This window comes from Saccoglossus kowalevskii, chromosome 11, assembly GCF_978046115.1.
Source record: "Saccoglossus kowalevskii chromosome 11, keSacKowa6.1, whole genome shotgun sequence".
Taxonomy (NCBI): Eukaryota; Metazoa; Hemichordata; class Enteropneusta; family Harrimaniidae; genus Saccoglossus; species Saccoglossus kowalevskii.
Window position 1 is genome coordinate 28157407 of NC_140651.1, and position 12938 is coordinate 28170344.

The following is a 12938-nucleotide window of genomic DNA, read 5'->3' on the forward strand; positions in this document are numbered from 1 at the left end:
TGATAAACAAAACAGTGGTGGAAATGATAATGATAAACGTAACAGTGGTGAAAGTGATAATGATAAACGTAACACTGGTGAGATTGATAATGATAAACGTGACAGTGGTGAAAGTGATAATGATAAACACCCTGGTGGTGAAAGTTATAATGATAAACACAATAGTGGTGAAAGTGATAATGATAAACACAACAGTGGTGAAAATGATAATGATAAACAGAACAGTGGTGAAAATTACAGTGATAAACGTAACAGTGGTGGAAATAATAATGATAGACAAAACAGTGGTGAAAGTGATAATGATAAACGTAACAGTGGTGAAAGTCATAATGATAAACGTAACAGTGGTGAAAGTAATAATGATAAACGTACCACTGGTGAAAGTGACAATGATAATGATAAACACAACAATGTTGAAAATCATAATGATACACGTAACAGTGTTGGAAATGATAATGATAAACAAAACAGTAGTAGAAATGATAATGATAAACACATCAGTGGTGGAAATGATAATGATAAACAAAACAGTGATGGAAATGATAATGATGAACGAAACAGTGGTGAAAATGTTAATGATAAACAAAACAGTGGTGGAAAAGATAATGATAAACAAAACAGTGGTGAAAGTGATAATGATAAACGTAACAGTGGCGAAAATTACAATGATAAACGTAACAGTTGTGAAGGTAATAATGATAAACACACTGGTGGTGAAAGTGATAATGATACACAGAACAGTGGTGGATAAAATATTGATAAACAAAACAGTGGTGGAAATGATAATGATAAACGTAGCAGTGGTGAAAGTGATAATGATAAACGTAACACTGGGGAAATTGATAATGATAAACGTAACAGTGGTGGAAATGATAATTATAAACGTAACAGTGGTGAAAGTGATAATGATAAACGTAACTCTGGTGAAAATGATAATGATAAACGTAACAGTGGTGAAAGTGATAATGATAAACACCCTGGTGGTGAAAGTGATAATGATAAACACAACAGTGGTGAAAATGATAATGATAAACAGAACAGTGGTGAAAATTACAATGATAAATGTAACAGTGGTGGAAATAATAATGATAGACAAAGTAGCGGTGAAAGTGAAGATGATAAACACATTTGTGGTGAAAATGATAATAATACACAGAACAGTGGTGGAAATGATAATGATAAACGTAACAGTGGTGAAAGTCATAATGATAAACGTAACAGTGGTGAAAGTAATAATGATAAACGTACCACTGGTGAAAGTGACAATGATAATGATAAACACAACAGTGGTGAAAATCATAATGATAAACGTAACTGTGGTGGAAATGATAATGATAAACAAAACAATGGTTGGAAATGATAATGATAAACACAACAGTGATAAAAATCATAATGATAAACGTAACTGCGGTGGAAATGATAATGAGAAACAAAACAGTGGTGGAAATGACAATGATAAACACAATAGTGGTGAAAATGATAATGATACACGCAATAGTGGTGAAAGTGTTAATGACAAACACAACAGTGGTGAAAATGATAATAGTAAACGCAATAGTGGTGAAAGTGATAATGATAAAGTAACAGCGGTGAAAGTGATAATGATAAACACACTGGTGGTGAAAGTGATAATGATAAACACAATAGTAGTGAAAATGATAATTATAAATAAAGCAGTGCTTAAAATTACGATGATGAATGTAATAGTAGTGAAAGTGATAATGATAAACACAATAGTGGTGAAAATGATAATGATAAACACAATAGTGGTGAAAGTGATAATGATAAACACAATAGTTGTGAAAATGATAATGATAAACACAATAGTGGGGAAAGGGGTAATGATAAACAAAACAGTGGTGAAAATGATAATGATAAACAAACCGGTGGTGGAAATGATAATGATGAACATAACGGTGGTGGAAATGATATTGACAAGAGCAATAGTGGTGAAAATGACAATGGTGAACAAAACGGTGAAAATTACGATGATAAACGTAACAGTGGTGGAAATAATAATGATAAACAAAATAGTGCTGAAAGGGATAACGATAAACACAATAGTGGTGAAAATGATAATGATAAACACAATAGTGGTGAAAGGGATACTGATAAACAAAACAGTGGTGAAAATGATAATGATAAACAAAACGGTGGTGGAAATGATAATGATAAACATAACGATGGTGGAAATGATATTGATAAAAGCAATAGTGGTGGAAATGATAATGATAAACATAACAGTGGTCGAAATGATTATGATAAACGCAATAGTGGTGAAAATGATAAGGATAAATACAACGGTGGTGCAAATGATAATGATAAACACAACAGTGGTGAAAATGATAACGATAAACACAACAGTGGTGAAAATGATAATGATAAACACAACAGCGGTGAAAATGATAATGATGAACGCAATAGTGGTGAAAATGACAAACACAATAGAGGTGAAAATGATAATGGTAAACGCAATAGTGGTGAAAATAATAATGTTAAACGCAATAGTGGTGAAAATGATAATGATAAACGCAATAGTGGTGAAAATAATAATATTAAACGCAATAGTGGTGAAAATGATAATGATAAAGACAATATTCGTGAAAGTGATAATGATAAACGTAACAGCGGTGGAAATGATCATGATAAACAAAACAGTGGTGAAAATTACAATGATAAACGTAACAGTGGTGGAAATGATAATGATAAACACAATAGTGGTGAAAATTATCACGGTAAATGCAATAGTGGTGAATATGGTAATGATAAACACAACAGTGGTCGAAATGATTATGATAAACGTAACAGTTGTGAAAATGATAATGATAAACGTAACAGTGGTCGAAATGATTATGATAAACGCAATAGTGGTGAAAATGATAAGGATAAACACAACAGTGGTGAAAATTACGATGATAAACGTAACAGTGGTGAAAATGATAATGATAAACACAACTGTGGTGAAAATGATAATGATAAACACAACAGTGGTGAAAATGATAATGATGAACGCAATAGTGGTGAAAATGATAAACACAATAGTGCTGAAAATGATAATGGTAAACGCAATAGTGGTGAAAATAATAATGTTAAACGCAATAGTGGTGAAAATGATAATGATAAACGCAATAGTGGTGAAAATAATAATATTAAACGCAATAGTGGTGAAAATGATAATGATAAACACAATAGTGGTGAAAATAATAATGGTAAACGCAATAGTGGTGAAAATAATAATGTTAAACGCAATAGTGGTGAAAATGATAATGATAAACGCAATAGTGGTGAAAATAATAATATTAAACGCAATAGTGGTGAAAATGATAATGATAAACGCAATAGTGGTGAAAATAATAATATTAAATGCAATAGTGGTGAAAATGATAATGATAAACACAACAGTGGTGAAAATGATAATGATAAACACAACAGTGGTGAAAATGATAATGATGAACGCAATAGTGGTGAAAATGATAAACACAATTGTGCTGAAAATGATAATAATAAACACAACAGTGGTGAAAATGATAACGATAAACACAATAGTTGCGGAAATGATAAATGATAAACGTAAAAGTGGTGGAAATGATAATGATAAACAAAACAGTGGTGAAAATTACGATGATAAACGTAACAGTGGTGAAAATGATAATGATAAACGTAAAACTGGTGAAAATGATAATGATAAACGTGACAGTGGTGAAAGTAATAATGAAAAACGTACCACTGGTGAAAGTGACAATGATAATGATAAACACAACAATGTTGAAAATCATAATGATACACGTAACAGTGTTGGAAATGATAATGATAAACAAAACAGTAGTAGAAATGATAATGATAAACACATCAGTGGTGGAAATGATAATGATAAACAAAACAGTGATGGAAATGATAATGATAAAGGCAATAGTGGTGACAATGAAAATGATAAAGACAATAGTGGTGAAAATGATAATAATAAACACAACAGTGGTGAAAATGATAATGATAAACACAACAGTGGTGAAAATGATAACGATAAACGTAACAGTGGTGGAAATGATAATGACAAACGCAATAATGGTGAAAATGATAATAATAAACACAACAGTGGTGAAAATGATAATAATAAACACAACAGTGGTGAAAATGATAACGATAAACACAACAGTGGTGAAAATGATAATGATAATGATAAACACAACAGTGGTGAAAATGATAATGATGAACGCAATAGTGGTGAAAATGATAATGGTAAACGCAATAGTGTTGAAAGTGATAATGATAAACACAATAGTGGTGAAAATGATAATGATAAATACAACAGTGGTGAAAATGATAATGATAAACGTAACGGTGGTGGAAATGATATTGATAAACGCAACAGTGGTGAAAATGATAAAGATAAATGTAACAGTGATGGAAATGATAATGATAAACATAACAGTGGTGAAAATGTTAATGATAAACACAATAGTGGTGAAAATGTTAATGATAAACAAAACAGTGGTGGAAATGATAATGAAAAACAAAACAGTGGTGAAAATTACGATGAAAAACATAACAGTGGTGAAAATGATGATGATGAACACAATAATGGTGAAAGTGATAATGATGTGCAAAACAGTGGTGAAAATTACGATGATAAACACAACAGTTGTGAAAATGATAATGATAAACGTAACATTGGGGGAAATGATAATGATAAACTCAATATTGGCGAAAATGATAATGATGAACGTAACAGTGGTGGAAATGATAAAGATAAACAAAACAGTGGTGAAAATTACGATGATAAATGTAACAGTGGTGGAAATGATAATGATAAACACAATAGTGTTGAAAATGTTAATGATAAACAAAACAGTGTTGGAAATGATAATGATAAACAAAACAGTGGTGAAAATTACAATGAAAAACATAACAGTGGTGAAAATGATAATGATAAAAACAATAGTGGTGAGAGTGATAATGATAAACGTAACAGTGATGAAATTGATAATGATAAACAAAACAGTGGTGAAAATTACAATGATGAACGTAACAATGGTGAAAGTGATAATGATAAACAAAACACCGGTGAAAGTGATAATGATAAACACAATACTTGCGGAAATGATAATGATAAACGTAACAGTGGTGGAAATGACAATGATAAACAAAACAGTGGTAAAAATTACGATGATAAACGTAACAGTGGTGGAAATGATAATGATAAATGCAATAGTGGTGAAAATGATATGGATAAACACAACAGTGGTGAACATTATAATAACGATAGACAAAACAGCGGTGAAAGTGATAATGATAAACACATTTGTGGTGAAAATGATAATAATACACAGAACAGTGGTGGAAATGATAATGATAAACACAATAGTGGTGAAAATTATAATGGTAAACGCAATAGTGGTGAATATGATAATGATAAACACAATAGTGGTGACAATGATAATATTAAAGACAATAGTGGTGAAAATGATAATGATAAACACAACAGTGGTGAAAATGATAATGATAAACGCAATAGTTGTGAAAGTGATAATGATAAACGCAATAGTGGTGAAAATGATAAGGATAAACACAACACTGGTGAAAATTACGATGATAAACGTAACAGTGGTGAAAATGATAATGATAAACGTAACAGTGGTCGAAATGATTATGATAAATGCAATAGTGGTGAAAATGATAAGGATAAACACAACAGTGATGAAAGTGATAATGATAAACGTAACACTGGTGAAAGTGATACTGTTAAACGTAACAGTGGTGGAAATGATAATGATAAACAAAATAGTGTTGAAAGTGATAATGATAAACACAACAGTGGTGAAAATGATAATGATAAACGTAACAGTGCTCGAAATGATTATGATAAAAGCAAGAGTGGTGAAAATGATAAGTATAAACACAACAGTGGTGAAAACCACGATGATAAACGTAACAGTGGTGAAAATGATAATGATAAACGTAACAGTGGTCGAAATGATTATGATAAATGCAATAGTGGTGAAAATGATAAGGATAAACACAACAGTGATGAAAGTGATAATGATAAACGTAACACTGGTGAAAGTGATACTGTTAAACGTAACAGTGGTGGAAATGATAATGATAAACAAAATAGTGTTGAAAGTGATAATGATAAACACAACAGTGGTGAAAATGATAATGATAAACAAAACAGTGGTGAAAGTGATAATGATAAACAAAACAGTGGTGACAATTACGATGATAAACGTAACAGTGGTGAAAGTGATACTGTTAAACGTAACAGTGGTGGAAATGATAATGATAAACAAAATAGTGGTGAAAATGTTAATGATAAACAAAACAGTGGTGGAAATGATAATGAAAAACAAAATAGTGGTGAAAGGGATAATGATAAACACAACAGTGGTGAAAGTGATAATGATAAACGCAATAGTGGTGAAAATGATAAGGATAAATGTAGTGATAATGTAGCGTCTATAAACCCATATTCCAGAGCCCTGTGTCTTCTACTGGTAGCTCATGAAAATGTCTATAGATACATATGCCGATTAGCTGGGTCACTCCGTCGTCAATGCGTCTTCCTCACAATAATGAAACAAATGTCCGTAATGATTGATGACAGTTTATTTCCTTTAAGTATAGCTCAGTACAACCAAACTTTGCAATGAAGTACGAGTACACATATGATGAACGATTGACTGAAATAGCAAATAAATAAAAGAAACAATAAATATCATGTCTCATCTCTACACTAACACATTTTGGCATTATAAATTGACAATGAGTGGTAGACTGACAGCGCCATCTAGTGGCGAAACAACTGACGTAATGCAGCAAAAAATATATGCAAGAAATCTATCACTAACATATCAAATAATCACTTAGAAATCACTAGGCATGCGTAATCTATGAAAATATCATGAGCAAGAATAATGTGAAATCATCAAAGTAAAGTACTAAGTGAACAGGGTTTAAAAGCACATGTTATTGCATCATCGGTAGATACACATTTCATGCCCTAACGCAAATACATGAATTATCACTCAAAAACGCAATCAAATGTTTCATACCGTATTTGTAGATCTTCCCAAGCACAATCGACCTCAGTATAGTCGTATTTCGGTAGTTTCTGTGTTCATTGAATACGATTTGACGTAAAAGTATTTGAAGATCAATAACTTTACCAGCTCTCAGGCAGCAGATAGCGTCTGTGAGTTCGTTATCTACTACCTCCAAAACAAAGTAATAAATGTAACTCGAACTGTAGGTGGCGCTATACCGTCAGCTAACAAAAGGCACATTTAAGTGAAATATAAGGTCGGGCTATAGAGCCTAAAATAACATTTCGGTGACAATGACTAAGTAAAAATGATAAAGCAGAACTTTGGCCATAACATTCCGGCCCCTTAATTGTGAAGATCCTGTCGTAACAATTACACAAAACTTTATAAATGCCAAATTCTAAAATTCTTCTAAACTAAGGTGTTTCTATGGGTCAGCATCAAGTCCCACAAATAGTAAGCCATGCACAAGCAGAAAAGTGACATCAACCATGCAATCCATGTACGCGAACCACACAGACACGCCGCAATCATGCTCACGGTAGGCAATACACATACCATCCAACCCAATAACTACAAAGCCGGCCATCAAATTCAGATACTTTATGGCAGTGGCTTGGAATTGTCAGACACACCTTCTACATCTACTTCCAAAAGTAAGCACAGTTTGTCAACGGGTCACAATAAAACCTTTCCGATCCTTCGTTATCTCAATAACTTTGCCCATTGGCCATGCATTGCTTGGGACGGAATTATCTGCAATCAAGACAATGTCTCCTACGGCAAGATTCCTTTTAGGTTGTAACCATTTTTGTCTTTCTTGAAGCAGCGGCAAGTATTCCCTCAACCATCTTTTCCAAAACATATCCGCCAGATACTGAACTTGGCGCCATCTACGTCTTGCGTAGATATCATTTCTATCAAAGACTCCAGGTGGTAAGTTTTGGTAAGATTGAAGCAACAATAAGTGGTTAGGTGTCAAGGCTTCTAAGTCATTGGGATCTTCGGATACTGTTGAAATAGGACGTCCATTTATTATGGACTCAACCTCGCAAAGGAGTGTCTGGAGTGCCTCGTCATCCAGGTGAATTGTTTGCTCCTTAAAGAGAGAAAACAAAATTTTCCTTATGGTTCTGATTTGCCTTTCCCATATTCCTCCAAAATGAGAGCCAGCTGGCGGATTAAATTTCCAGTCTATGTCTACCTGGTGGAGTGCACTACTAATCTTTGTATGGTTCCACCTATCGATTTCTGCCTGCAGTTCACGCTTTGCACCAACAAGATTCGTACCGTTATCTGACCGAACAGATTTGACATTGCCCCTCCTAGCTTTAAATCTTCTAAAGGCATTAATGCAGGAGTCTGTATCCAGTGAATGAGCAATTTCCAAATGAACTGCTCGAGAGGCCATACATGTAAATATTACTCCAGATCTTTTGACTGTACCACGGCCCCGTTTGACTTCAAGTGGTCCGATGTAGTCGACACCAGTGTGAGTAAAAGGTGGGTGATCTGGTGTTATCCGCTCTATAGGCAAGTCTGTCATCTTCTGCTCACCCACTTTAGCTCTGTAACTTTGACAGGTAACACAGTTAGACACTATCTTTCTGACCATTGCATTGGCACACATGATCCAGTACTTATGTCGTAGTCTACCAAGGTGTCCCACGCCTTTGTGTACATCTTCTAAAATAAGGTTTGACACTGGGGAATCTTTAGGAAGAATAACTGGGTGCTTTGCACTGTATGATAATATTGAACGCGCTAGGCGTCCACCAACTCTTATGAGCCCGTCTTCCATCATCGGGTCTAGTTTGTACAAACGACTAGTACGTTTAATTCTTGGTTGATCTGACGTTAATGCTACTATCTCCTCAGAAAAATGCTGGCATTGAATATAAGCCACAATACATTTTTCTGCGCTTCTCAAATTATCTATTGTAAGATATACTTCATTTACTGCTCTTTGCATTCAACATTGCTGCCATCTTTAGCTTTCTCATCTGTTCATTCACCATTTTGTCTCTCCCTTCTGGATCTATTTCATCTTTACTTAAGGCTTGTTTGTACTCTTTACGTTTAGCAACCCATCTTTGCAGGTTACATTTGACCATCAAAATCCATGGAACTGTTTTCTTCAGTTTCATCCAACTGGAGAAGCGTGCAAAGAGTCCATCGATTTCTGTCTCTGGTCCTTGCCCTTTGAGAATCGCAGAGTTAGCTTCTCTTTTAACCTCAGGATCCACATCTATGATCGTCATAGGTATTGCATTACATTTAGGCCATTCTAATTCAGGTCTCCAAAGAAAGTCCGGACCATTTAGCCATCTCTCTCTACGTATGGAGTCATTCACCTTGAGACCTCTGGAAGCGTCATCTGCTGGGTTGGACTTTGTGTCCAAGTACCTCCATTGTGACATCCGAGAGCCCTCTCTAATGGTGTTAACACGATTAGCTACAAAGGTATGAAAGCGGGTACTTTCATTTGCACAGTAGCGAATGACGGACATGCTGTCTGTCCAGAAGAATGTTTCACTGAATTTGAAGTCTAGCTCTCTCTGTATCATTCTATTCATGCGTACCAAAATAGTGGCTGCAGACAGTTCCATGCGAGGGATAGTTAGAGGGCACAATGAATCTTTCCTATATCATTTACTAGGCATAGATATGACACAGTCCCATAGCCAAGCTCGCTGGCATCCGAGAAGTTGTGGATCTGGCAAAACTTGCAGGCTTGAAACACCTTGGTACCGAGATTGTCTCCAGCTGTGGCAGGTCTGCTACCCATCTGTGCCATTTCTGCAGGTCTTTAGGTCCAATATCATCATCCCACCCAATACCACGATGACACAAGTTTTGTAGGATGATCTTGCCAGGTAATACAAAAGGAGCAGCTAGTCCTATAGGATCGTAAATAGAGCTTATTACTGACAATATACCTCGTCTTGTAGATGGACGCTCTTGAATGTCTATCCCAAATTCTAGAGTATCAGATTCAACATTCCAATACACACCAAGAGCACGCTGGGTGGGGGAGATCACCATAACTCAAATTCAACTGCTTCACATTTTTAGCTTAACTGTCTACAGGAATTGATTTCAAGACCATATGGCTGTTGGTAATCCACTTGGTTAAGTTTAATCCTCCTTTGTGGCAGATACTTATCAGGTCTTGTACAACGGATATTGCCTTCGTCTCGGTATCACAGGATTTGAGGCAGTCATCTACGTAAAAGTTCTTTAGAACAGTATCAATGATTTCCAGCTTGAATTCATCCTTATTAGCTGTAGCAGTCTTGCGTAGCGCTGTATTCGAACAGCTTGGGGACGATACTGCACCAAATAAATGAACCATCATTTTATATACTTCAGGTTTTCTATCAAGTTCGCCATTTGACCACCAATAAAAACGCAGACAATCGCTGTCATGTATTGGGACCTTTACTTGATGAAACATAGCCTACTACATAAGGGCTACTGGTTCTTGCCTGAACCGCAAGAGAACACCAAGTAGGTTGTTAGTCAGATCAGGTCCTTGTAGTAACAAGTTGTTTAAGGATACACCGCACCATTTCGCAGAACAATCGAAGACTACTCGTATCTTGTCTGGTTTCTTAGGGTGGTATACCCCATGGTGAGGTATATACCAGACTCTACCGTCATCTCTATCAAGCACCTCCTGCGGAACCTGAACAGCATAATGCTTTTGAATAATATCCGACATAAACTTTGTGTAGTCAGCATGAAACTTGGGTTCTTTCCTTATTCTCCTTTCAAGTCCTTTAAGTCTCTGCATGGCATAGACTTTATTATTAGGTAGCCTTGCATCGTCCTTACGAAATGGCAAACCAATCTCATAGTGTCCATCCACATAGCGCATAGAGCTATCTACTTTCTCAATAAACGCTTTGTCCTCTTGAGAGTGTTCTCTCCTATCGTTGATAGAGTTTTCTGGAAAGTCCATGTTGATAGAACTTCTGACCAATTTATCTAACTGCCTCAGTTCCTGTATCTCTTGTATGGCAATGATTTCAGCTTTATTGACAGTCAAACTATTTTGAACTGTGTCAATCTTATTGTCACCTTCACCACGGACAACATTCCATGCCACCCATCTCAAGAGAGATCTTGAAGCATGAGGACTCCCACGTGGTCCTGTCAATATTTCTAGTGGAGTATATGCATCGGGTACTCCATTTCCAATAAGTAATCCCACATCCGCATTCACCTTAGGCAGATCCAGGGCACGCATATGTGGCCATTTAGTAACATCTTCTGTAGTAGGCATGTGGTGGCGCGAAACAGGCATTTTGTGTTTAGTGTAGACTTTTGGTAGCTTCACTGTGTTTTCACCATCTAAATAACTCACTTCAAGGCCTTTGAGAATATAGGTGCTCATAGTATGAGGGACACCCATCGTGTCTAGAGTTAACTTTGCTCTATCACCATTTACTCCCAATTTTCGCATTATGTCTTCAGTGCAAAAGGATACACTACTGCCCGGGTCAAGGAAAGCATATGTTTCCAAGGCTATAACACTATTCTTAGCCTTTACCAATACTGGGATTATTGCCATAGTACACTCACTGTTACCGGCCCCTGTTTGACCACTCAATTCTTTGTTCACATTTACACATGCGGTAGTGGCTTTCTGGTTGCCATATTTATTTGGCGATACGTCTTCTGTTTGTTGACAACTCCGTCTGTAATTATCATCATGTAAGATAGTGGGGTGACGTCCTTTACACTGTATGCATACTGCCTTAGAGCGACAATTCTTGCTTTGATGTCCTGACTTTAAACAGCCAAAACAAACTCCTTTATTTCTTAAGAAATTTAACTTGACATCACAAGATTCTTTTGTCAAGTTATCGCATTTATCCATAACATGACTGGCACTTTTGCAATAAGCACACGGTTTCTCAAATGCTACATGTATCTTAGTGTACTGGCCAGTGACTCTTGTCTCATACTGAGCTTGGTCTCCTACTGAACCACCTTGAATTCGTCCACCGCATTCAGCTTTGGTCTCTGGTTTAACATTTGTGACATCTGTTGCAAAGCTTCCCCTTGTTTTCTTAGATTGTGTCCATATCTTTGAGCCTTTACCTGAATTGCTTTCATCGTTCAAAGCCTTCCTTCCATATAATGGGTCGTTTGCCTGTTCAGATTCGGCTTTCACAAAGTCCACCAATTTTTTTAAAGTGACTGGCTTCCCATTCTGCCTAGCATCATATACTCGGCTTCTCCATTTCCCGTGAAGATAGTATGGAAGCTTACCAACAAGTACTTTCATGTGGTCATGATATTCCATTGACTGCATGGCTTCAATGCTTTGTGTTACGTACTCGCACTCACGCAGAAATGTGGCAAACTCATCAAGTGCTTTAGCATCGTCTGCTTTGATAACTGGCCAGTTTTTTACCTTTTCTAGATATGCGCTAGCAATCATTTGTACATTACCATACCTTCTCTCAAGCTCTTTACATGCGGCTGGATATCCTTGTTCTGCATCGAGATAACTGTAACCTGTTACTATCTTGTTTGCCTCCCCATAGGTGTACTGCTGGAGGTAGTTCATTTTCTCTTCAATGTCATCAGTAACCAATCCTATTCTAGCATTAAACTGGCGAACAATTTTTTTTATAATTATTCTATACAGTTGCCTCCAAATTTCTTGATGTCAGACTGTGGCTTTTTCAATTCTTTCACCACCGCCAGAATACCTTCGTTAGACGACCGACTACCTGCAGCAGAGGGCCCATAGTTAGCATCACCCACGCGCTCAAAACCGCAACGCAACCCACGCGCATCGCGCACACAGGTCCCACCGACATCACCATCAATATGTGCAGGAAATACTGCAGCTGGACTCAATACTGGCCCAATATTACACTC

General features: G+C 36.1%; 4 protein-coding genes and 1 long non-coding RNA gene across 5 annotated transcripts; all 5 read right to left on the reverse strand.

Annotated features, from left to right (window-relative positions):
* Positions 1 to 6588: 6588 nt before the first annotated feature.
* Positions 6589 to 7185, reverse strand: LOC146736602 (uncharacterized). Its single transcript, XR_014930963.1, has 2 exons — positions 7050 to 7185; positions 6589 to 6677 (listed from the first exon to the last, which is right to left on the reverse strand). It is a non-coding gene; the product is annotated as an uncharacterized LOC146736602 (long non-coding RNA).
* Positions 7186 to 7710: 525 nt separating this feature from the next.
* Positions 7711 to 8841, reverse strand: LOC102801951 (uncharacterized). Its single transcript, XM_006821624.2, has one exon. The coding sequence runs from the start codon at positions 8839 to 8841 to the stop codon at positions 7711 to 7713; it is 1131 nt and encodes a 376-aa protein (XP_006821687.2).
* Positions 8842 to 8992: 151 nt separating this feature from the next.
* On the reverse strand, positions 8993 to 9550 carry LOC146736603 (uncharacterized). Its single transcript, XM_085505332.1, has one exon. It carries the CDS (start codon positions 9548 to 9550, stop codon positions 8993 to 8995), a length of 558 nt encoding a protein of 185 aa, XP_085361458.1.
* A 566-nt stretch (positions 9551 to 10116) lies between these two features.
* Positions 10117 to 10497, reverse strand: LOC102804537 (uncharacterized). Its single transcript, XM_006812291.1, has one exon. The coding sequence runs from the start codon at positions 10495 to 10497 to the stop codon at positions 10117 to 10119; it is 381 nt and encodes a 126-aa protein (XP_006812354.1).
* Positions 10498 to 10503: 6 nt separating this feature from the next.
* Positions 10504 to 12621, reverse strand: LOC146736604 (uncharacterized). The gene has a single exon (XM_085505333.1). It carries the CDS (start codon positions 12619 to 12621, stop codon positions 10504 to 10506), a length of 2118 nt encoding a protein of 705 aa, XP_085361459.1.
* Positions 12622 to 12938: the final 317 nt, after the last annotated feature.

Bases quoted from the DNA above. Each gene is read 5' to 3' on its own strand.
- LOC102801951 (XM_006821624.2), bottom strand. From the start codon at position 8,841: ATGGAAGACGGGCTCATAAGAGTTGGTGGACGCCTAGCGCGTTCAATA.
- LOC146736603 (XM_085505332.1), bottom strand. From the start codon at position 9,550: ATGTCCGTCATTCGCTACTGTGCAAATGAAAGTACCCGCTTTCATACC.
- LOC102804537 (XM_006812291.1), bottom strand. From the start codon at position 10,497: ATGTTTCATCAAGTAAAGGTCCCAATACATGACAGCGATTGTCTGCGT.
- LOC146736604 (XM_085505333.1), bottom strand. From the start codon at position 12,621: ATGAACTACCTCCAGCAGTACACCTATGGGGAGGCAAACAAGATAGTA.